The sequence below is a fragment of the Symsagittifera roscoffensis genome, chromosome 7 (assembly GCF_963678635.1).
Source record: "Symsagittifera roscoffensis chromosome 7, txSymRosc1.1, whole genome shotgun sequence".
Taxonomy (NCBI): domain Eukaryota; kingdom Metazoa; phylum Xenacoelomorpha; order Acoela; family Convolutidae; genus Symsagittifera; species Symsagittifera roscoffensis.
In genome coordinates, this window is record NC_087068.1 from 32,942,857 (window position 1) to 32,967,579 (window position 24,723).

Here is a 24,723-nt window from a genome sequence, read left to right on the forward strand (position 1 = left end):
GAATCGCAGAATTGCGTATTCAAAATTCTCGAAGAAATCGCAAAAAAAATCAAACTTAACAAAAAAATCATCGCCAATAAGTTTAACATGGACCGATTACAAAATGAGCAGATTAGAGATACATGAAATTGCGAATTTTGCCAGATCAGAATAAAAAAATGTATTTCTCCAAATCATTTCGAAGTAAGAAAATTCAACAAAAATTACATCAAGAATTTACTCGCACCTTGTTTTATGAAAGAGACTCGGAGAGGACAGACAACGGGACTAGTGCCCACTTTACAGTCAGCCTTTAGTCTGTTTGATATGATTCTTCATTGTATTGTCAACAATTTGTTGGAGAGAAAAAAAAAATTTGTTTCTTCAAACTTATTTTGCAAAAAGCAACGATTCAAGAAAATTACCATCTGATGATGGCACTACCAAGCAAATCTGTGTTGAGCTCTCAGCATCTACAAGGAGTGTACCCGAGCTGAAGTGAAACTCAACATAATTTGCCTGGTTGAACAAGCTAACAAAAAAATTTCTAAAGGTACCAAAATTGAGGGTTTTTTTTGTTTTCACATTTTTTTCACGCAGAAACTTTTCTAGATATTAGACAAAGAGAAATTTTATGCAAAATCACAATTTGTAGCTGTCAGAGGAATTATGGTAGCACAAGTCCGAAATTAAGCGAGGGAAGAAAAAAAAACAAGAAAAACATCGAGGTACTCTTATGCGGAATTTAGTATTTTGGTTTCAAACACAAAGTTTAGCTGTTTTGAGTTAAATTTCGAGTTATTTCACTGTTGTTGAGTATGTAGCTGAGTTTGATATTGTAATAGCAATTCGTATCTTGTTTTGTAGTGGTGATTCTTTTGGGCGTGGACAGCTCAACTAGTCGCATAGTAGCTTTCGCATTTTTTGCTGCTGAGGACACTTTGTGACCATCGTAGTCTTCGTCCTGAAACATAGCGCAATGTATTGAATTCACAAGCGTGGTGGAACATGGAACAGTTTGTCCTAGGTGTGAGTTAGCTATTCGATAGTTACCTTGCTGGGATATGAGTGGCGCTCAGAGGGGGCGTGGCATCAAGTAATATGACTGAGGCAGTGCAGCTGCACAGTTTTGCTTCTGACACTAAAATGAACAACTTAAATGGCTATCATGAGTTCAAAATAATGCGCTGAAATGATACACAAAATGACATTGCATAAACAAGATACAAATAACAATACAAGGAAACAGCAGATAGTTCACTTCCGCTGTCTTAATCTTAATGAAAAAAAAAATTCAATTTGCTCACAAAAGTACTGGTAAAACTGCCTCCGACTCCAATTTTTTACCTTGAAAGATGGTATCGAACTATTAAAAGCTGAAAAAACAAAAATTAACTTTGAATCCGTAGATCTACTAGCGTTCGTTAATTGAAGTAACCGAGGGTAATCGTTTTGGCGAAGAAAAGCAAACTCATGCAAAATGGATCTCCGGGTCACTTGCAGTGCATCATTAGCTGTTAAATCTATTATCAAGCTCAAAATGACGCCATATGAAGCGTTTATGGCAATATCACAGCCGAAACTGTTTGAGTCAAATGACATTTTGATGTTAAAAAATGAAACAATACACTAAATACAATCCGAGATTTTTAATTGTTAAAAAACGAGAAACTATCAAACTGACTCAAGTATTGTAATTTAAACTTGATTTTGAGTAGATTTCATGCTGCAGAAACTAATGCGACAACACCTAAACTGACTGATTTTTAAACTACAATTAATTTTTCATTGAAAAACTGCACAGTCAAGAAAAGCAAGAGGGTTAATGCATGTAGCACAGAAAATTACAACCTTTGTCTTTATTTTAAAAAAAATCGAATTGGTGTCGTTTTTTCTGCGTGGTGTGATAAAAAGATCTGTACAAAAAAAATAGAACTAAGGCATATTTGACAGTCATAACTCGATAAACAAATTGGATAGCTCTTTATGTCGAAAAATGACTATCCAAGTTTTTTTTTGGTTTCTCTGGTGCAGCTCAAATATTGGTAGTAATTATCTCAATCAATACAAGCAGAGAGAAAGAGTTACGTTTTTGAGAAAATGGGACTTTTCAGCAAGTAAGCCGTTAGTTTCTAATAACTTGAAATAACCAAACAGTTCATCTTTTACAAGCGGAGGTAGCACAACATGATTGTACAAAAAAAATTGTACAATGAGAAATTTTAAAGCAATTGTCCTTGAAAAAAAATTATTTGACGGATCTTTAAAAATTAACGTTTAGTAAGGTCAATTAACGTTTACATTTGTTGTTTAACAAGGCCAACTTTTTTTAACTAAAAAAGAGAACAAGCAAATCCTAGAAGTATAGTTGCAAAATAATGTTTCAATGACACTGCTTAACGCAAAAGAATGAAGTCAAAAATGGAAACTGTTTTTTCAATCAATGATAAGCAAAGCGATAACGGCAATTACAAAAATCAGGCAGATCTCCCGATTCAAGCTTTTTTCGGGGACACAAAAAATGTAGCTTGCTTATGATTGAATTGTAAAATTCAAGGGCCATTTATTTTTTGTTGCGCTTGAAAAAATGTGATTAGTTATAATTTTGTAATTCAGAGAAAATCAAAATGATCTAATGTTAACAATTAAAGTTTACAATTCATTTCATTTGAAATTTTTTTTAGGTAATGCTTTTAAAAGTTAGAATTTTGGATAATGCTTGCTCCAAACCTATCAGTGATTGGTTCTCAATTCTTATAAAAATTTACTGGTTGTTGAGCGGGAAAACGTTTTTTCTATTTACTCTTATATATGGGCGTGTAACACGGCAAAATCAAAATGTGTAGTAAAAAAAATTGGCTAGAAGAGTACTTTTTCTGAACCAAATTGAACAACTTAAGCAAGAAAAAGATTAAAGAAAAAACTGGCTGTCGATTTTTACTTGGCGGTGTACCAGCACCTTTTTCCTTTTTTGTATAGATAATTGGAGTCAAATAAAACCATTGTTAAGTATATTAAAATCTTTTTTACCTCTACCCGAACCACGCACAAAAGTGAAACAAAAAAGGAAAAAACCAAATTTGATTTTTTAGTGTTTTTATTTTAAAATTGATTGTGATCAGAGCTTGTGCTGTTCCATTCGCGTATCAAAATTTTTGGATGTGATATAGGGATTCGAATTAAAACAGATGCAAACCTCTAGGCACTACGAACAGTCTTGTATGGTTTGTGTACATGAATTTATTTTTTTTGCTATTCTTTTTGCTTAGTTTTTTAAAATCGACTGCAGTTATTGTTAAAACAAGTAATTTAAAACCTCAGAGGCGAAGCTTTGCTAAGCACCACCTGTGTTATATTACAAAAAAATGACAAAAAACCAACGAAATTATCGAAAAAAAACTAGATCAGATATAAGGCTACTTTTGAAAAAAAACAAGCCGAGACAATAGAATGTCGCATCGGAATATAATTTCCCAAGCGGTAGCAAATACCTTAGCAAAACTTTTCAAGCCGAAATAAAATCAACAAGGTTTAAGACTTATCAAAAGTCACTGTCGCACTCAATACTCTCAAAAAACAATATTTGCACGTCAATTGAAACAACATGAGACAACTAAGCCGAAATATTTTAGCCCAAAAAAAACAAGACTAATAAACAGTTATTAGGACTCCAAGCCCTCAAAACACACACATGCATACACATACGCCCAAAGTTTTTTTGCTCGTCGAAAAACGCAATATGAGGCCGATAAATCGATATAATATAAGGCAAAATCTATCAAGTTGAAAAAAAAATTCGACGAAAAAATTGTTGTCATGAATAATTGGAATTATAATTTCTATTATGATGCTTTGCTTTTTTTCCGACCCACAGATAAGCAACAAAATCATGTTTCCATTGAAATAACTTGAAGTTAGGTCACTAAGCCGATAAAAATAAGGCGGAATTTTATTTGGGCAGAATAAAGTTTTAATCGAAAAAAGAAACAAAAAAGAAATATATACGCTGTCAAGGTTTTAAAAAAATACAAAGAAACAGCAGAGGTAAATGAGAACACCAAAAACGAGTTATGTTACAATGAACAATTAAATGAATTGTAAAATCAAAGCGGAAACTAAGTCGACAAAAAGCAAATCGAAAACGACGAAGTCGAAAACTCAAAAAAAATACCAAAGAAATATGTAAAAAGGTTGAACTGTAACACTAATAAAGATGCACAGTGAGATTAGTAGATCAAGGAGCGCAAATATACGACGCACGATGTCATGTATTGCATCAGCTGAAGTCTGGACAAATTTGTTTACAAGAACAAAAAAGGCTTATATCCGATTGCAATACCCTTGTTATCACAGAAGTAGAAATATTTAAACTGAAAATTATGTTTAGAATAAAAACAACGTAAGAAGCCACAAAAAGCGATGCCTTTGAGCAAAACTTTTTGCTTCTAAGTAGCCTGTCTGGGTTAATGATCAATAAACAAAGATGTTTTTTTAGCATTTAACGAGCAAAACATTTCTTGATTGTCTTGAGTAGAACTTCTTCTTCGAAGTTGTTGTTCAGCTAGATGGTGAATTCAAAAAGGTTTCAATTGTTGAGAGCAGCAATTAAACTATAGTCAAAAAATACAAGAAAACTGGAAAGTAGGCGTATACTATAAGCGATTGTTGTTTTGCTTCTACAGGTTTTTGTATTAAGAGTTTTCTTTTTTTTTGGTTTTGATGCATACAAATAACTTCATTTTTGTTAAGTTATCCATTTTTTTTCATAAAAACATGGAAGCTGTTTGTTTAATTTTTTCACAGGATTTTCAAGCTAATCTTGAAAAATACTTTTTTTTCAGATTATAACTCAGTTTTTTGTTTACAAATGGCAAAAAATCTGTGCAAAAAATCCGTTTAAAATAAAAAAATTACCTAAACGTTTAATTTTGAGAAGGCTCCGTTTTTGTTTGTTTCTGTTTTTTTGGCTAAACCATTAACTTTTACACCAAAAAATTGTTTAACTGTTGAATGCAGGACTTGCATTCATAACTAGGATATCTTGATGGCAGCATTTTGTAGTATTATAATATTGGTAATAAAATGCCTACTTCATTGCATGAGTATGTGATAAAAATTTTATGGTCCAAGTTTGCCAAAGAATTTTCAACTTTGAGTCATGCTTTGATACCAAAAAACTGTCAATTTTATTTTCAAAGTGAACATTTTTCTTTTACTTTTTATTACTATCAAATTATTCATGCCATCCAGTTGGATACAATACTCAAAATTTTTGACATCTTTTGTCACTGGTCACCTTTTTTGTATAGATAATTGGAGTCAAATAAAACCATTGTTAAGTATATTAAAATCTTTTTTACCTCTACCCGAACCACGCACAAAAGTGAAACAAAAAAGGAAAAAACCAAATTTGATTTTTTAGTGTTTTTATTTTAAAATTGATTGTGATCAGAGCTTGTGCTGTTCCATTCGCGTATCAAAATTTTTGGATGTGATATAGGGATTCGAATTAAAACAGATGCAAACCTCTAGGCACTACGAACAGTCTTGTATGGTTTGTGTACATGAATTTATTTTTTTTTGCTATTCTTTTTGCTTAGTTTTTTAAAATCGACTGCAGTTATTGTTAAAACAAGTAATTTAAAACCTCAGAGGCGAAGCTTTGCTAAGCACCACCTGTGTTATATTACAAAAAAATGACAAAAAACCAACGAAATTATCGAAAAAAAACTAGATCAGATATAAGGCTACTTTTGAAAAAAAACAAGCCGAGACAATAGAATGTCGCATCGGAATATAATTTCCCAAGCGGTAGCAAATACCTTAGCAAAACTTTTCAAGCCGAAATAAAATCAACAAGGTTTAAGACTTATCAAAAGTCACTGTCGCACTCAATACTCTCAAAAAACAATATTTGCACGTCAATTGAAACAACATGAGACAACTAAGCCGAAATATTTTAGCCCAAAAAAAACAAGACTAATAAACAGTTATTAGGACTCCAAGCCCTCAAAACACACACATGCATACACATACGCCCAAAGTTTTTTTGCTCGTCGAAAAACGCAATATGAGGCCGATAAATCGATATAATATAAGGCAAAATCTATCAAGTTGAAAAAAAAATTCGACGAAAAAATTGTTGTCATGAATAATTGGAATTATAATTTCTATTATGATGCTTTGCTTTTTTTCCGACCCACAGATAAGCAACAAAATCATGTTTCCATTGAAATAACTTGAAGTTAGGTCACTAAGCCGATAAAAATAAGGCGGAATTTTATTTGGGCAGAATAAAGTTTTAATCGAAAAAAGAAACAAAAAAGAAATATATACGCTGTCAAGGTTTTAAAAAAATACAAAGAAACAGCAGAGGTAAATGAGAACACCAAAAACGAGTTATGTTACAATGAACAATTAAATGAATTGTAAAATCAAAGCGGAAACTAAGTCGACAAAAAGCAAATCGAAAACGACGAAGTCGAAAACTCAAAAAAAATACCAAAGAAATATGTAAAAAGGTTGAACTGTAACACTAATAAAGATGCACAGTGAGATTAGTAGATCAAGGAGCGCAAATATACGACGCACGATGTCATGTATTGCATCAGCTGAAGTCTGGACAAATTTGTTTACAAGAACAAAAAAGGCTTATATCCGATTGCAATACCCTTGTTATCACAGAAGTAGAAATATTTAAACTGAAAATTATGTTTAGAATAAAAACAACGTAAGAAGCCACAAAAAGCGATGCCTTTGAGCAAAACTTTTTGCTTCTAAGTAGCCTGTCTGGGTTAATGATCAATAAACAAAGATGTTTTTTAGCATTTAACGAGCAAAACATTTCTTGATTGTCTTGAGTAGAACTTCTTCTTCGAAGTTGTTGTTCAGCTAGATGGCGAATTCAAAAAGGTTTCAATTGTTGAGAGCAGCAATTAAACTATAGTCAAAAAATACAAGAAAACTGGAAAGTAGGCGTATACTATAAGCGATTGTTGTTTTGCTTCTACAGGTTTTTGTATTAAGAGTTTTCTTTTTTTTTGGTTTTGATGCATACAAATAACTTCATTTTTGTTAAGTTATCCATTTTTTTTCATAAAAACATGGAAGCTGTTTGTTTAATTTTTTCACAGGATTTTCAAGCTAATCTTGAAAAATACTTTTTTTTCAGATTATAACTCTGTTTTTTGTTTACAAATGGCAAAAAATCTGTGCAAAAAATCCGTTTAAAATAAAAAAATTACCTAAACGTTTAATTTTGAGAAGGCTCCGTTTTTGTTTGTTTCTGTTTTTTTGGCTAAACCATTAACTTTTACACCAAAAAATTGTTTAACTGTTGAATGCAGGACTTGCATTCATAACTAGGATATCTTGATGGCAGCATTTTGTAGTATTATAATATTGGTAATAAAATGCCTACTTCATTGCATGAGTATGTGATAAAAATTTTATGGTCCAAGTTTGCCAAAGAATTTTCAACTTTGAGTCATGCTTTGATACCAAAAAACTGTCAATTTTATTTTCAAAATGAACATTTTTCTTTTACTTTTTATTACTATCAAATTATTCATGCCATCCAGTTGGATACAATACTCAAAAATTTTGACATCTTTTGTCACTGGTCATCTATTTGGCAGAGAATATTGTGAAATCGAAACCTCTGCCAGTGTTTGGTAGACCAATAACAGAAAACAGAAACAAAATAGTACAAAAATCATACCCTGTAGAACAACTTTCCCTTGGTTTTGAATCGGATTTTTTTATCAGTTTGGACACATTCTGTGGTTGAGATTTTGACGGTAGCAGATCAATAAAAGATCTTCTCAAATTAACGGAAAAATGTTGTATCAATTAAAATGATTGACTGTATCAATTGTTTTCAGCAGACGTAAAAAAAAGCAGGCCACTAAAATTTTTCTGTCAGTACCCTCATAATAATTCTAAACACATTTCAAACTGCATCATTTCCAAAAACATTTCAAACTGCATTTATTCCAAACACATTTCAAACTGCTTCATGTTTTGAAATTTGGTATTTTTGTAAAAAGCTTAAGCTCTTGTCAGATTTTTTTTTGCTTTTTTACGTCGTAATTTCTCGCCGCATTTGAAATGACGTATGACTATGATAAATTTCATTGTGTCAGAAAAATACTTTTTTTTGAAAAAAAAATTATCCTTGGTAAAAAACTAACAATTTACCTGATTAAATTTTCTTACTACGTAATTGTTTGAGCCTATACAATCGAAATATGTTTTCAATAATTTAATTGAGAAAGCAACACAATGATGGTTTGATAGGGTGGTAACTTTTTTTTCATAGCCTTTCAAAATTTGCAAGAAAGTAATCAGTTCACTCATTTGTCAAAGTGATTTGCCTGGTGGCTATATTCATTTAGAATTTGCCATAATATTGTGTTCACCAATTTTTTCTACCATAATATTATGTTCACCAATTTTTTCTAGTATAATTGTTATTTCTGAATTTTTTTTATTAAAGTCATCGCACAATAGATGCTCCCATCATGTTCGATTCGATAAGTTTCTCATATCTTCCTTTAAAATTTTTAGTAACTTTTCCAGGCCAAAAATTGGCACCCGGTAAACGTTTGAAATTGGAAATGTCATTGTCAATTGTTTCCGAGTTTATAGTCGACTTTCGGACATTTTGTTTTTTTTTGTGTGCGCTAAAATTCTCTTTTTTATATTTTTTTGATGTATATTCCTACTGTATCACCTCTACTTTCAACGTGCCACAACAAGTTCGTGGTAGTTTGAAAAAGAAAAACACTACACATTTGGTTTATTTTTACACCAGGTCTCAGTGGGTGCAGTAGCGATTGGTTACCGAGGCAAATTAATAAAAAAAGCTGCCAGTTGTTAGAAGTTACTGTCGGTGATCTTATGTTTTGTAAAAATATTTGATTTGTTTGAACACTGTTTACTGCTTGTCTGTTTTGTAGCTCTTCAGCAAACGTTCAACTGTGCTTTTTGTAACAATTTTATTGCTTCGAAAAATGTGGAAGAACTTTATATTCGGGCGAGGTGATTTCTTTTTTCCTTCTTGTTTTCCCTGCAAAATGAGGTACCACGTAAAATCATCGAAACGGATTGAGTGATAAATGAAATTAAAGCTCCTTCAGCCGTGACTCGCACAACTTTTAAAAATTTTGAAAAAAAATCTCTCAATATTGAGATAACCATTTTCAAAATTTTACAAAAGCTTCTTTATACTTAATTAGGCCGTGAAAAATTTAGTGTTAAATGAGTCAAGTTGGTTTTTGGAATTTTTCAGCGCCAATTTGGTAACCAAAAACTTCGAAGTTCAAAAAACAAAAAAGATGAAAAAACTTTTGAAATTTCTTAACGATTGTTATTTCGTTTTCTAGACATTTTTCTTCACAAACTAATTTCCAATTGGGCTATTTTACTATGACGTTTGAATATGCCTACGTTTTTATAATCGTTCAGATCTTTTTATTAATCACACAACGCAAAAAAAAACAATTTGAAAAAAAAACCTTCATTTTTTTTTTTTAAGAATTAACAGTTTGAGAGAGAGAGAGAGAGGAGAGGAGAGAGGAGAGAGGAGAGAGGAGAGAGGAGAGAGGAGAGAGGAGAGAGAAGAGAGAAGAGAGAGGAGAGGAGAGAAGAGAGAGAGAGAGAGAGAGAGAGAGAGAGAGAGAGAGAGAGAGACTAACTGCTGACAGAGCCCTGGAATACACAATCATATATAACAGAAGGAACACCAGAAAGAGGAGGAGCCAGTCACCTTTGAATAGCTACACGAACAATTTCGGTGGCAAAAGGAAAGGATCATAATGCGGGACAAATATTATTAAAGCTATTGGGCAATAACTAGAAGAGAGAGAGAGAGATCAAATAAGAAGGAGATTAAGAAGTAAACACATTGGACGCATCCAAATGTTTTAGTTGCGGAAATGGATGGAAAGCGGACCATGAAGAAGCATGCCCAGTGGTAGCATCCTACTCATGCGGAAGGCAAAGGGCAGGGTACGAGGAGAAACAATCAAGGCTGTCGATAGGGCAAGGATAAATGGGAGAGCATGACAAATTTGAAACGCCGGCGGAGAAGGCGAGACGACCGAGACCAAAAATAATTTCGGTGCATTGGTGATTTGGGTGAGTAGACATATCTATGACATTTTGATATCCTACGCGACTGACTTGAGATAAAACTAATTTTTAATCGCAAAAAACTATATTTATCTATTTTTGTTTAATTGTTTTCTCCAAGTCCGGCTGATATCAGCGTAGTTAAATGACTGACTGATTTCTTCAGCTGCTTACCGAGGTTTGCACTCCGGTGACCTTGGACAATGTTTTATATATAATAAGACATAGGTATTATCATACATACATAAATATATATCCCTCAAAGTTACGTTACTGCTAGCGCAGTAGCAGTAAAGGGCAGGGTGGGAAGAAACACATGGATGAGAAGAAAATCAGAAAGATGATGAAAGTCGTTCTAGACATAATCTCTTACTGAGCGACAGAGTGAAAAATCCGTTTTGGCAGCCGAATGGTTTCAAAGTAAGCCAGTACTAACTTCATGCCAAAAACTTTTACTACTAGAAGCACGAAGATTAGAGCGGTTTCAAACAATATGAAAAGGCACACCTAAAAACAATCGACGGCTTTAATGCAAAAATTTGGAGTTGAAAATATCAACTTACGGGTCAATTACGGAAAGCTGATTTTATCTGATGTTAAATTTTTGTGATGTTAAACTGGTGTTAAGTTTTGAAGAATTTAATCAAAGGATTAAGTAGTATCAAAATTGTTTTCCATGATAAGTTGATACCAATGCAACTACAGTGGATGGAGTCTTTACAATCAGCAGAGTCTAATAGCTTCGATTGTGATGACAGCGATGTGAGAAGGACAGGTGAATTTGATTGTTGCTCTTAAGGTGAGCAACAAACAAACATATTGCAACTGCTACCAGATGTCGATCATGGAAAAGTTGATAGACATAGTGACCAAGAAAATCAGCGGCTGATGAGAAGACAAAATATACTTTTGAACATTAATCTGCTTTTATTCAATTGGCGTTGAGGATTAAAAGGAAAGACAGTGTAAAGTCCCTTTTTTAAGGAGATCGATAACAATTCATAGCCGAATTTTATAGCACGGACGACGGTAATGCGGCAACTTGCAACGAAGGACAACTCGAAAAAATACAGGAAAGCAAGAGTTTTTGTTTGAGGTCGCCGATAACCGGCTCTAAATTTCTTATTCAGTCCTAGCCTCTGTTGGCAAGCTCGCAAAACGTTACGAGTTGTCGCATTACGCTGGACGACATTCGGATCTAGTTTCACGTAGTGATGGATACTAAGTTGTAAGCCTATCGGGGATGCAGCTGTATTTGCACGATATTCTAGCAGGGACCAGAGGGAGCGTGACGCGCGTTGGCTCGAAGCGGAAAAATATTCATTGCTTCAAATCAAAAGTGCACGTGCATTGGAAGATCTCCTAGAAAGTGCCCGGAAAAATTGGGAATAAATTTACTTTGAAAAAGCTTTTGTCGTAATAGAAGAGTATGTTTTTGCCCTTTCACACAAGTTCTTTCGTGACAAGGCATGATAGAAAAATGAAATCATTTGCATAGTTTCGCGCACTTTTCCGCGCTCTTTGACAATTTTCTGGCATCTTTTTCTCAGAAAGAGCAAAAAGATACTCTTCAACAGTTAGAACATAGTTGAAGATGGCCTCGGGCAAAAAGCCGCACTCGGGTCCTTCGTGCCCTCAGGCCGGGCTCTTTTTCCCTCGGGCATCTTTCAACTATGTTCTAACTACTACGAAGATAGGTCAGAGACTTTGTTATAAAAAGGCATTTCGATGTGAACTGCGAGACACCGTTTAAAGGAGATGCATCCAATCAGGGTTTATGAGCTGAATTAGAGCAAAAAGGGGGCAAAAGAGCCAAAAAGAGCTAAAATAGTGAGCGTAACCTCGGTGACCAGACACTTCCAAAAAGTACCTATTTGGCGGGCATCTTACAGTAATAACGGACCATAAGGCCCTGATCTCAAGTTTGTCCACCAAAAAATGCGGAGAGGACCTTGAGCAGAATGGTACGCTGGGTTTCATTTCAATGGCGAGGTAACATATGTGGCTGGGCATTATCTATCATGTCAACCCCTGAAGATAATTAACCCCTGGCAGAATGGGACAAAAATATCGCAAATGCTCTGCTAACGAATGCCAAATATGAAAGAATTGGTAGACAACCTGGCAAGAATAATCAGCGGTGCGCTAAAAAATATCTTTTCAAGCTTCAACCTACGGAAAATGTATATTCAGTTGGCGTTGAGCAAACAAACGAAACACTTGGTAAGGTGCACTTTTGTAGTGCGGTCGATAACGATTAAGGGCTGCGTTTTATTGATGAAATGAAGAATGAATTTTACAAGGTGATGGATAATATTCTCCTACCCGTGGCTGGGTTCAGGAGCGTTTTGATGATATTTTAGTAGTAAGCAGAGGGGGTGATGTGCCGTTGGCGCGAAAGTGAAAAGTTACTCAGTTCACTATTAAAAACTTGGGAAAAGTGGGACTAAATTTGTGACCGTGAAAAGATAGGTAGCACAACTTTTCGTTAACACAGGGATTGGGAGCTGAAATGGAGCGAAAATCAAAAATATTTCAAACCGGTGTTTCTCGAACACTGAGAAAAATTGTTTCGAGTTTTTCAATATTGTTCGAATTACGACTGGAAGGGCTTCAATATGATATGTCACTCGACCCATTCCAATGATTTTTTTGTTCCTGATTTTGCGTGGAAAAAACACACCCGAAAACAAAATTCCTCCCCTTTTTCAAATTGTCAGAACAATAATATGCAAAAGAGTGACCAAGAGTTGATTGGTATGTTGACTGCAAAACTACACCCGCGTGGACGACAAAATCCAAAGCAAGTTTTAAAAAATTGAAAATATGTATATGGCGACCCGCCACCGTTTCCAGATGAGCTGGCGAGAAATATGTATATGGCGGTCCGCGTGAATGAGTTGGCGAGTTGACAGAGAACGTAGAAATAACAATAAGCAGTGAGCTAGAAGCCGAAATCCGAAATAGGGCTTCCAAGCCTCCAATTACAATATGCGTTTAGTCAGTTGGAGTTGAGCAAACGAGCGAAAATACGAACCGATTTTTTTGGGGGGAGGAAAGGGGGCTGATGTTAACTTGGTTTGTGAAACATAAGCAATTTTTTCTACTTGCATTTATGTTGGATTCCATATTACAAGTATGCTCGTTTTGTTCTGTGCCCCTGACTCAGGGGCGGATTTGGGGGGTAGGGGGGGGGGGGGTTGGGGGCGGACGCCGCCCCCTCAGGGATTCGACCCCCTGCCGACCCAAAGGGTCCCCCCTTTGATACTTTTTCAGAAATCCATTTTTGGCCGACCGACTCTAAAATTTTTCTAAAGGCACCTTCGGCGCCAATATATACTAACTTTGAGGGGGAGCGCTTTGACTGTTTTTTCAAAAATTTGCCTGCGGCGCAGAAAATTTAGCCAAAATAGGGGCGATACAGTGCTTTGGGAGAGCTCGAAAAATCAATTTGGTTGACCCAAAAAAAAGGTCGTCAAAATTTTGGAAAATTTTTTGAAAATCCGCCCCCCCCCCCCTCGAGAAAATCCTAGATCCGCCCCTGCTCTGACTTATGAGTTTTGCGCAATATTTTGATCAATTAGCGGCCCTCAATCAACTTGGATTGATTTCTGAGCCGTATGATTTTGCTGTCTATGCTACTAGTTGGAAGAAAATTGGAAAGTTCGCGCGAATAACTTTTCATACATCAGTCAAATTGTCAATTTTCAAACCCACATAACTGAACAAAAACGCTGTTTGAAAACGAAAAATGTGTCAAAAACACCCCTAAAAAAGGACATTCTTTGACCGTTTCAATTAAATCATGAGTCGACCTGGTAATCAAAAGTCAAAGTTAACGCATGCAGAAAGTTAAATTTGAGTGACTAAAGGGATGTTCCATGAAGCACTAATGATATCCATATGATGATAAATGGTTTTTCTGACAAAACAAAGTATTCAAAATACGAAACAACACATGCTAAGGTTTGAGATTTACGAGAAAAAAGATTAGATGCAACATAATGTGAACAACTCTCTGGGCTTTTTCCTATCCACTGCCAACGCCAACCCAAAGTCTGAGTTAAAATACTTCATTTTGGGTTTTAGATATTTTGAATGCTCTGGCTTATGAATCACGCTTCTCTTCCCCATAATTAAGTTCTATTAGTCAAAACAGGGATAAAAATGGGTAAGTTACGACGTTATCAATGTTTTGGTTAGTTATGGTCTCGAATTGCTGGATGTCCAGCATAGATATGGAATATTTAAAAAAATTAGAGGGGCTTTGATGCATTGGAAAAGAGTCCGATGGTTTGCCTTGCATGAACACAATCTATGAGGGATCGCGAGAGAGAGAGAGTGTGTGTGTGTGATGAGTCAGAGGGTGCGCATGTGGATGAAGTGGTACTTTTGGTGATGGGTGTGACCGTGACTGTCTATCATGACGCCACAACTGACCAGCGCGTTGCGTCTCTTCGCCTTGCTCAGCTGTTCAGTGCGTGCAGACGCAGTCGCACTCTTCGCCTGCTCACTGGGCTGAAAATAAACAACATCAGTTATGCTTGCCTAACTGCGAGCAACTTAGTTAGCATTTATCATCTTTACGAAAGAGATGAGTTTGTTAGGTGGCGTCCCTCGTGATTGAGGGATGAAAAGTTGGAAAGTGATTTTCAGTTATTTTCAGCCAATCAGAATCGCAGAATTGCGTATTCAAAATTCTCGAAGAAATCGCAAAAAAAATCAAACTTAACAAAAAAATCATCGCCAATAAGTTTAACATGGACCGATTACAAAATGAGCAGATTAGAGATACATGAAATTGCGAATTTTGCCAGATCAGAATAAAAAAATGTATTTCTCCAAATCATTTCGAAGTAAGAAAATTCAACAAAAATTACATCAAGAATTTACTCGCACCTTGTTTTATGAAAGAGACTCGGAGAGGACAGACAACGGGACTAGTGCCCACTTTACAGTCAGCCTTTAGTCTGTTTGATATGATTCTTCATTGTATTGTCAACAATTTGTTGGAGAGAAAAAAAAATTTGTTTCTTCAAACTTATTTTGCAAAAAGCAACGATTCAAGAAAATTACCATCTGATGATGGCACTACCAAGCAAATCTGTGTTGAGCTCTCAGCATCTACAAGGAGTGTACCCGAGCTGAAGTGAAACTCAACATAATTTGCCTGGTTGAACAAGCTAACAAAAAATTTTCTAAAGGTACCAAAATTGAGGGTTTTTTTGTTTTCACATTTTTTTCACGCAGAAACTTTTCTAGATATTAGACAAAGAGAAATTTTATGCAAAATCACAATTTGTAGCTGTCAGAGGAATTATGGTAGCACAAGTCCGAAATTAAGCGAGGGAAGAAAAAAAAACAAGAAAAACATCGAGGTACTCTTATGCGGAATTTAGTATTTTGGTTTCAAACACAAAGTTTAGCTGTTTTGAGTTAAATTTCGAGTTATTTCACTGTTGTTGAGTATGTAGCTGAGTTTGATATTGTAATAGCAATTCGTATCTTGTTTTGTAGTTAAGCAATCTGAGTCTTCAGATAGAACTTCGTTTTTCAAGAAACTTTTAGGCGGGCACCTCTAATTCTCAAAGAGTATTTTTCAAGATTGCGTTTACAAAAAGGAGATGTCGTCGTTTTGTTCATAGAACGCCTAGTCGTCCGCGCAGAGGTTTCAAATGAAAACATATCGTTCAAAACCAGTTCTGAGTGACGCTGATTTTCTGAGCGCAAGACAAAATTCAGTACATTATATACATGTAGTTCAGATATAGTTAGTAAATTATTTTGAGTGAACAGGTCTTCAGATCTATCATCTTTATAAAGTGTATGAACTTTAGCGTTTTTTTCCTGTAGCAGATAAGTATCTAACATCTTTATAAAGTGTATGAACTTTAGAGTTTTTTTCCTGTAGCAGATAAGTTGGCTTCAATGTAGAGAAATAACAGCATCTATAGATGAGGACTCCGTACTGCATAATAGATTTTATTTTTGCTAATATAGTATTTGAGAAGTTGCGATCTTGGGACAAATGTCTCAATTTAGAATAACTCGACAGTGTTTTTTGAGTCCCTAGACTACATAGGCAACATGACATTTAAAAGATAAAAGTTGATCAATTTTTATTTCTGAATACTTGCATGAAAATTCAGTGCTTACTCAATTATTACTTAAAACAAACAAAAAATTGAGCATGGTGTTGAAGGCACCAGATTCTAGTGATATCTTATCAGTTTTTTTAAATTCAGCTTGAGCTTGATGGCATTTAATCAAGAAGAATTCGATTTAACTCCTTTTGAATTATGCGTGATGTGTAACTAATTCCTGTTATGTTTAAGTCGTCAGCAAACAGATAAATGACTGTACTTCCACAGCTCTGAGGCAGATTAATTATCTCGATTGAAAACAAAAGTTTTCCTAGTATAGACCCTTGCGGCACACCACACTCAACATTGAGCCATGATGATTTGGCGTCCGCTGTTTGACACACTGCAAACGATTCGATAAATAGCTTTTGAACCAGTTAAAATGCTGTTAACTGTACCATAAATTTCGAGTTTCTTAAACGTCAACTCGTGGTCAATAGTATTGGAAGCTTTTTTCAATCAACAATTTTTTTTTCATGTTTGTGATGAATCTGACTTTTCAGTTAGCTCGACAATTGCGTTTTTTAATTGATGCTTCTTGTGGAAACCAAATTGTTTGCAAGAGAATAAGGAAAAGCATACACCCGATTAAAAACAACTCTTTCGTATAATATAATCCATGCAATTAAAAGAGAAATTGGTCCATGATCATCCTCTTCAACTTTCGATGCGTCTTTATGAAGTGGTAAAACTTTGTATTTTGAGAACTTGAGGAAAAACTCCTTGTTTCAGTAATTGATTGATAAGAGTGGTTAAAAGAGGGAGTGTTACATGTTTAGACATTTTCACGAGAATTTCATTTACATTGTCCACTCCCGATGATAACTTATTCGATAAGCTTGAAGTAATATCGTCTACATATAATATTGATACTTTTTCAACAAAAACAGAAGAATTTATTTGGTTCAGAGTTATAGGAGTGGAGAAATCACTCGTTTTTTGAACTGTTATTCCAACTTTGGCGAAGAATCGATAGAAAACTTCAGCTGTATCGCTAGATTGGGAAGTAGGAGTGGAATGAACAAAAGAAATTAGCATGGAAAAATTGCTCTGATAATTACTTTTCCCAGCCGCTTCTTTCAACAACTCATAGGTTTGACGTGAGTTTCCAGTACAACCAACAAACTTTGCATTATAATATTTTTTTTGACAGTTTCAATTCTAATTCAATTTTTGACCGATGATTTCTGAAGCGTTGTAAATGTTCCTTACAACTTCCCTGGACTTAATTTTGGTGTGCTTTGTTTTGTTTACAAAATAAATTTTCATTTTTACTCTCTACCCTACTGTAGTCTCTTATGGGGGCTAAGCTGTCCGTGACTTGCATGAAACAAGAGTGAAACAATATAAGGGAATCATCTGCACCCCGATCTTGCATTAATTTTGCGTTACTTCAGCCAACTTTTCTCGTATAGTTTCATCATAAAACTTCATTTTAGCTTGATGATTCAAAAAGCGACATCCTCTGCTTTTTTGTGAAATATTTTTAAATATTCCCTTTTAAGACAACTGGAAAATGATCGCTAAAACTTTGATGTTCAACTATTTGAAAATCGTAATTAGGAAAGTTTTGGACAAAAAATGATCTAAGCACGTTTTTGAATGATCCATTATGCTAGTCGCTTCCTTACCGCAAATTTCAAACCCATTCGAACTTACTGCTGTAGACTACTTGAAAGTTAAAAGATTTTCACGCAAAATGTCCACAATCATGTCACCGCAGACTCAATGTATTTGTATAATTTTTCAACAAAGTACATTTTAACGGTTCTCGGTTTGTTGTAGAGGCAAATGAGCTTAAAACGGAACGCTTCCACATCATTGAGAGCTACCACTGACTCCTCAAACGGACTTTCAAAAGTTTCAACTATTTCTATGTTTTCTCGTAACTGAATCAGTACACCTCAACCTCTTGTTATGCGATTTTTGTCACATAATTTTCATACCCTTGTATTAGGACAGGTCATTTTCGTTATTAAGTCAAGGTTTCTGCTAAGCAAAATATTAAGGGCGGACATTCTAAGCTATGAACTATTTCTTCCAAGTTTTCGTAATTTTTACTCAGGGAACGAACATTTTATTAAGTATTGATTAAGTATTGGCATCATTGTGAGCACTTTTGTGATTATGTGTTGTCTGAACTTTGTTGCTGGGGAAATCACTTTTTTTTTCAAAAAAAATCATAATATTAACAAGATTGACTCTTGGGTGAGGAAGGTCTTCAATTGTTCGTACATAGTTCAAATTGGCGCTATTCCCTAACGATTTCTTTTTCTTTACTAAATTAATTTTCCCTACTCTCTACGAGAAACGGACAATAATAGGGCGCGGTTTATTCCCTCTACAACGTTATCTATGGGCAATCAATATATCATTAGAATTTCAATTAACTGCGATACATCGACAACTTTTTGGGTTGCAGTGGAGTAGTTTCGCGCTCATCTTCTAATCCAAGTATACGAATATTATTCCGTCTGTTGTAGTTCATTTTTTGCTTCCTTAAGGGTTTCTTTAATTTGAATTCGCTAGAGCTTCCTACATCATTGTATTGATTGAAGCTTTGGTTTCTTGTCTGAGAGTTTCGAGGGTAATTGGAATCATTTATTTTAGTGTACTTTGAACACTTTCCCTGACTTTTTTGAATTATTGTCCTTCTTGTAAGAGACTAAATACCGTGCATGCTTTTTTTAGTCATTCTTTGCTATGGGTATTTCAGGCGTCCGGTTGAGTAGTTTGATGGGAGGTGGCTGTTTATCCAAATGAGTATCCAAGGAGTTGAGGACTGTCATATTTGATGTCATAGTTTGGTTTTCCTTTTTACTATATCTGAAAGTTTTTACTAAGCTTATCACAACAATTAGGCTAAGACGCGTTGAAAAAATACGCGTTGAAAAAAATATATAACTTACCGATATATATAAAAAATTGAAAAAAGTTTTACAAAAATTAATCAATATGGACGGACTGTTCATGCTATAACTTTTTTCCTGCTAATTTTATCTCCGCTTCAGTGCAAAAATCATTCAGCGATTAGGAACTTTTTCTGATTCTGATTGGTTGAGAACCAGAGTCGAGAAAAATTGGTTGAACATAACCAGTGTCCGAGATAACCTGGTCGATAAAATTTTCCAAAATAACATATAAAAAGGTAGTGTCATATTTTTGAAATTTTTTTATTCATATTATTTTCGATTTTTTGTCATTTATTTTTTGAAGACAAATATGGTCGATTATGCCTAATTTATTAACTTTCTACGCGTTTTTATTTTGATCTCCAATCACACCACGCACTAAAAACGACACTATTTTGAAGAAAAAATACATTTTTCTAGTTTATTTATGAATATGGTTGGAACATTCTCTCATAGCCGGAACATTCTCTAATGGACGTTACTTGCACAGCAACCGACTATCCTTGTTTCTTTATTTTTATTATTTTGAGAAGAAACGATCACATGGTAGCAGGAGGTACTTGCAGGTTAGCCGGTTACTATGCAAGTAGCACAGAATACTACGATCATACACTTTAAAAAATGCAAAAAAAATTTAATATTTTTTTTAATTAGTTTCGTTTTTTTCTGCGTATAAAAAAATGACAAGAAAAATGAAAAAATATATATAAGACAAACTTTTTTAAAAATTTCAGTTTTTCTTGCAGAAAGAAAAAAGCAAAACAACCAAATACAAAAATCTTCTCTATTTTTCAAATGGTTGGAACAAGGACACAATTAGATAGAGATTGTTAGTGGACTGAAAACGAGACAGCCCATTAAGAAGTCAGATAATGGAGTCAAAGCGTCTCGAGATTCGCCAGTCGAACAAACTGATAAATCATTACAGCGAGATCTTTGAAAATATCATGTACAAAAGTCAGAAGGATCAAAAGTTAGGTGGCGAAGCGAATGCTTTAATTGCCTGTGCATTGATGGTCAAGAAAATTGTAATAGAAACAAAAACGACAAAAGTAGAAAGTGAATAAAATATATTCAAAGAGAGCGATTTGGCGATAGAATAGAAAAATGAGGATTTTTGCCAAATACTTTTTATACCCTTGTATTAGGACAGGTCATTTTCGTTATTAAGTCAAGGTTTCTGCTAAGCAAAATATTAAGGGCGGACATTATAAGCTATGAACTATTTCTTCCAAGTTTTCGTAATTTTTACTCAGGGAACGAACATTTTATTAAGTATTGATTAAGTATTGGCATCATTGTGAGCACTTTTGTGATTATGTGTTGTCTGAACTTTGTTGCTGGGGAAAACACTTTTTTTCAAAAAAATTCATAATATTAACAAGGTTGACTCTTGGGTGAGGAAGGTCTTCGATTATTCGTACATAGTTCAAGTTGGCGCTATTCCCTAACGATTTCTTTTTCTTTACTAAATTAATTTTCCCTACTCTCTACGAGAAACGGACAATAATAGGGCGCGGTTTATTCCATCTACAACGTTATCTATGGGCAATCAATATATCATTAGAATTTCAATTAACTGCGATACATCGACAACTTTTTGGGTTGCAGTGGAGTAGTTTCGCGCTCATCTTCTTCTAATCCAAGTATACGAATATTATTCCGTCTGTTGTAGTTCATTTTTTGCTTCTTCAAGGGTTTCTTTAATTTGAATTCGCTAGAGCTTCCTACATCATTGTATTGATTGAAGCTTTGGTTTCTTGTCTGAGAGTTTCGAGGGTAATTGGAATCATTTATTTTAGTGTACTTTGAACACTTTCCCTGACTTTTTTGAATTATTGTCCTTCTTGTAAGAGACTAAATACCGTGCATGCTTTTTTTAGTCATTCTTTGCTATGGGTATTTCAGGCGTCTGGTTGAGTAGTTTGATGGGAGGTGGCTGTTTATCCAAATGAGTATCCAAGGAGTTGAGGACTGTCATATTTGATGTCATAGTTTGGTTTTCCTTTTTACTGTATCTGAAAGTATTTACTAAGCTTATCACAACAATTAGGCTAAGACGCGTTGAAAAAAGACGCGTTGAAAAAATATATAACTTACCGATATATATATATAAAATTGAAAAACGTTTTACAAAAATTAATCAATATGGACGGACTGTTCATGCTATAACTTTTTTCCTGCTAATTTTATCTCCGCTTCAGTGCAAAAATCATTCAGCGATTAGGAACTTTTTCTGATTCTGATTGGTTGAGAACCAGTGTCGAGAAAAATTGGTTGAACATAACCAGTGTCCGAGATAACCTGGTCGATAAAATTTTCCAAAATAACATATAAAAAGGTAGTGTCATATTTTTGAAATTTTTTTATTCATATTATTTTCGATTTTTTGTCATTTATTTTCTGAAGACAAATATGGTCGATTATGCCTAATTTATTAACTTTCTACGCGTTTTTATTTTGATCTCCAATCACACCACGCACTAAAAACGACACTATTTTGAAGAAAAAATACATTTTTCTAGTTTATTTATGAATATGGTTGGAACATTCTCTCATAGCCGGAACATTCTCTAATGGACGTTACTTGCACAGCAACCGACTATCCTTGTTTCTTTATTTTTATTATTTTGAGAAGAAACGATCACATGGTAGCAGGAGGTACTTGCAGGTTAGCCGGTTACTATGCAAGTAGCACAGAATACTACGATCATACACTTTAAAAAATGCAAAAAAAATTTAATATTTTTTTTAATTAGTTTCGTTTTTTTCTGCGTATAAAAAAATGACAAGAAAAATGAAAAAATATATATAAGACAAACTTTTTTAAAAATTTCAGTTTTTCTTGCAGAAAGAAAAAAGCAAAACAACCAAATACAAAATTCTTCTCTATTTTTCAAATGGTTGGAACAAGGACACAATTAGATAGAGATTGTTAGTGGACTGAAAACGAGACAGCCCATTAAGAAGTCAGATAATGGAGTCAAAGCGTCTCGAGATTCGCCAGTCGAACAAACTGATAAATCATTACAGCGAGATCTTTGAAAATATCATGTACAAAAGTCAGAAGGATCAAAAGTTAGGTGGCGAAGCGAATGCTTTAATTGCCTGTGCATTGATGGTCAAGAAAATTGTAATAGAAACAAAAACGACAAAAGTAGAAAGTGAATAAAATATATTCAAAGAGAGCGATTTGGCGATAGAATAGAAAAATGAGGATTTTTGCCAAATACTTTTTATACCCTTGTATTAGGACAGGTCATTTTCGTTATTAAGTCAAGGTTTCTGCTAAGCAAAATATTAAGGGCGGACATTATAAGCTATGAACTATTTCTTCCAAGTTTTTGTAATTTTTACTCAGGGAACGAACATTTTATTAAGTATTGATTAAGTATTGGCATCATTGTGAGCACTTTTGTGATTATGTGTTGTCTGAACTTTGTTGCTGGGGAAAACACTTTTTTTCAAAAAAATTCATAATATTATCAAGGTTGACTCTTGGGTGAGGAAGGTCTTCGATTATTCGTACATAGTTCAAATTGGCGCTATTCCCTAACGATTTCTTTTTCTTTACTAAATTAATTTTCCCTACTCTCTACGAGAAACGGACAATAATAGGGCGCGGTTCATTCCCTCTACAACGTTATCTATGGGCAATCAATATATCATTAGAATTTCAATTAACTGCGATACATCGACAACTTTTTGGGTTGCAGTGGAGTAGTTTCGCGCTCATCTTCTTCTAATCCAAGTATACGAATATTATTCCGTCTGTTGTAGTTCATTTTTTGCTTGTTCAAGGGTTTCTTTAATTTGAATTCCCTAGAGCTTCCTACATCATTGTATTGATTGAAGCTTTGATTTCTTGTCTGAGAGTTTCGAGGGTAATTGGAATCATTTATTTTAGTGTACTTTGAACACTTTCCCTGACTTTTTTGAATTATTGTCCTTCTTGTAAGAGACTAAATACCGTGCATGCTTTTTTTAGTCATTCTTTGCTATGGGTATTTCAGGCGTCTGGTTGAGTAGTTTGATGGGAGGTGGCTGTTTATCCAAATGAGTATCCAAGGAGTTGAGGACTGTCATATTTGATGTCATAGTTTGGTTTTCCTTTTTACTGTATCTGAAAGTTTTTACCAAGCTTATCACAACAATTAGGCTAAGACGCGTTGAAAAAATACGCGTTGAAAAAAAAATATAACTTACCGATATATATAAAAAATTGAAAAAAGTTTTACAAAAATTAATCAATATGGACGGACTGTTCATGCTATAACTTTTTTCCTGCTAATTTTATCTCCGCTTCAGTGCAAAAATCATTCAGCGATTAGGAACTTTTTCTGATTCTGATTGGTTGAGAACCAGTGTCGAGAAAAATTGGTTGAACATAACCAGTGTCCGAGATAACCTGGTCGATAAAATTTTCCAAAATAACATATAAAAAGGTAGTGTCATATTTTTGAAATTTTTTTATTCATATTATTTTCGATTTTTTGTCATTTATTTTTTGATGACAAATATGGTCGATTATGCCTAATTTATTAACTTTCTACGCGTTTTTATTTTGATCTCCAATCACACCACGCACTAAAAACGACACTATTTTGAAGAAAAAATACATTTTTCTAGTTTATTTATGAATATGGTTGGAACATTCTCTCATAGCCGGAACATTCTCTAATGGACGTTACTTGCACAGCAACCGACTATCCTTGTTTCTTTATTTTTATTATTTTGAGAAGAAACGATCACATGGTAGCAGGAGGTACTTGCAGGTTAGCCGGTTACTATGCAAGTAGCACAGAATACTACGATCATACACTTTAAAAAATGCAAAAAAAATTAATGTTTTTTTAATTAGTTTCGTTTTTTTCTGCGTATAAAAAAATGACAAGAAAAATGAAAAAATATATATAAGACAAACTTTTTTAAAAATTTCAGTTTTTCTTGCAGAAAGAAAAAAGCAAAACAATCAAATACAAAATTCTTCTCTATTTTTCAAATGGTTGGAACAAGGACACAATTAGATAGAGATTGTTAGTGGACTGAAAACGAGACAGCCCATTAAGAAGTCAGATAATGAAGTCAAAGCGTCTCGAGATTCGCCAGTCGAACAAACTGATAAATCATTACAGCGAGATCTTTGAAAATATCATGTACAAAAGTCAGAAGGATCAAAAGTTAGGTGGCGAAGCGAATGCTTTAATTGCCTGTGCATTGATGGTCAAGAAAATTGTAATAGAAACAAAAACGACAAAAGTAGAAAGTGAATAAAATATATTCAAAGAGAGCGATTTGGCGATAGAATAGAAAAATGAGGATTTTTGCCAAATACTTTTTATACCCTTGTATTAGGACAGGTCATTTTCGTTATTAAGTCAAGGTTTCTGCTAAGCAAAATATTAAGGGCGGACATTATAAGCTATGAACTATTTCTTCCAAGTTTTTGTAATTTTTACTCAGGGAACGAACATTTTATTAAGTATTGATTAAGTATTGGCATCATTGTGAGCACTTTTGTGATTATGTGTTGTCTGACTGAACTTTGTTGCTGG

The 24,723-nt window shown here is 34.2% G+C and overlaps 1 protein-coding gene across 1 annotated transcript in view; it reads right to left on the reverse strand.

Moving 5' to 3' along the window:
• Positions 1-751: 751 nt before the first annotated feature.
• LOC134852002 (cilia- and flagella-associated protein 251-like) overlaps positions 752-24,723 on the reverse strand; it is an 88,571-nt gene continuing 64,599 nt past the window's right edge. The window contains exons 7-8 of the mRNA XM_063868278.1: positions 14,554-14,631; positions 752-943 (exon numbers count right to left, since the gene is read on the reverse strand). Of these exons, the coding sequence (XP_063724348.1) occupies positions 752-943; positions 14,554-14,631 (270 nt within the window). The remainder of the gene's footprint in view (positions 944-14,553; positions 14,632-24,723) is intronic.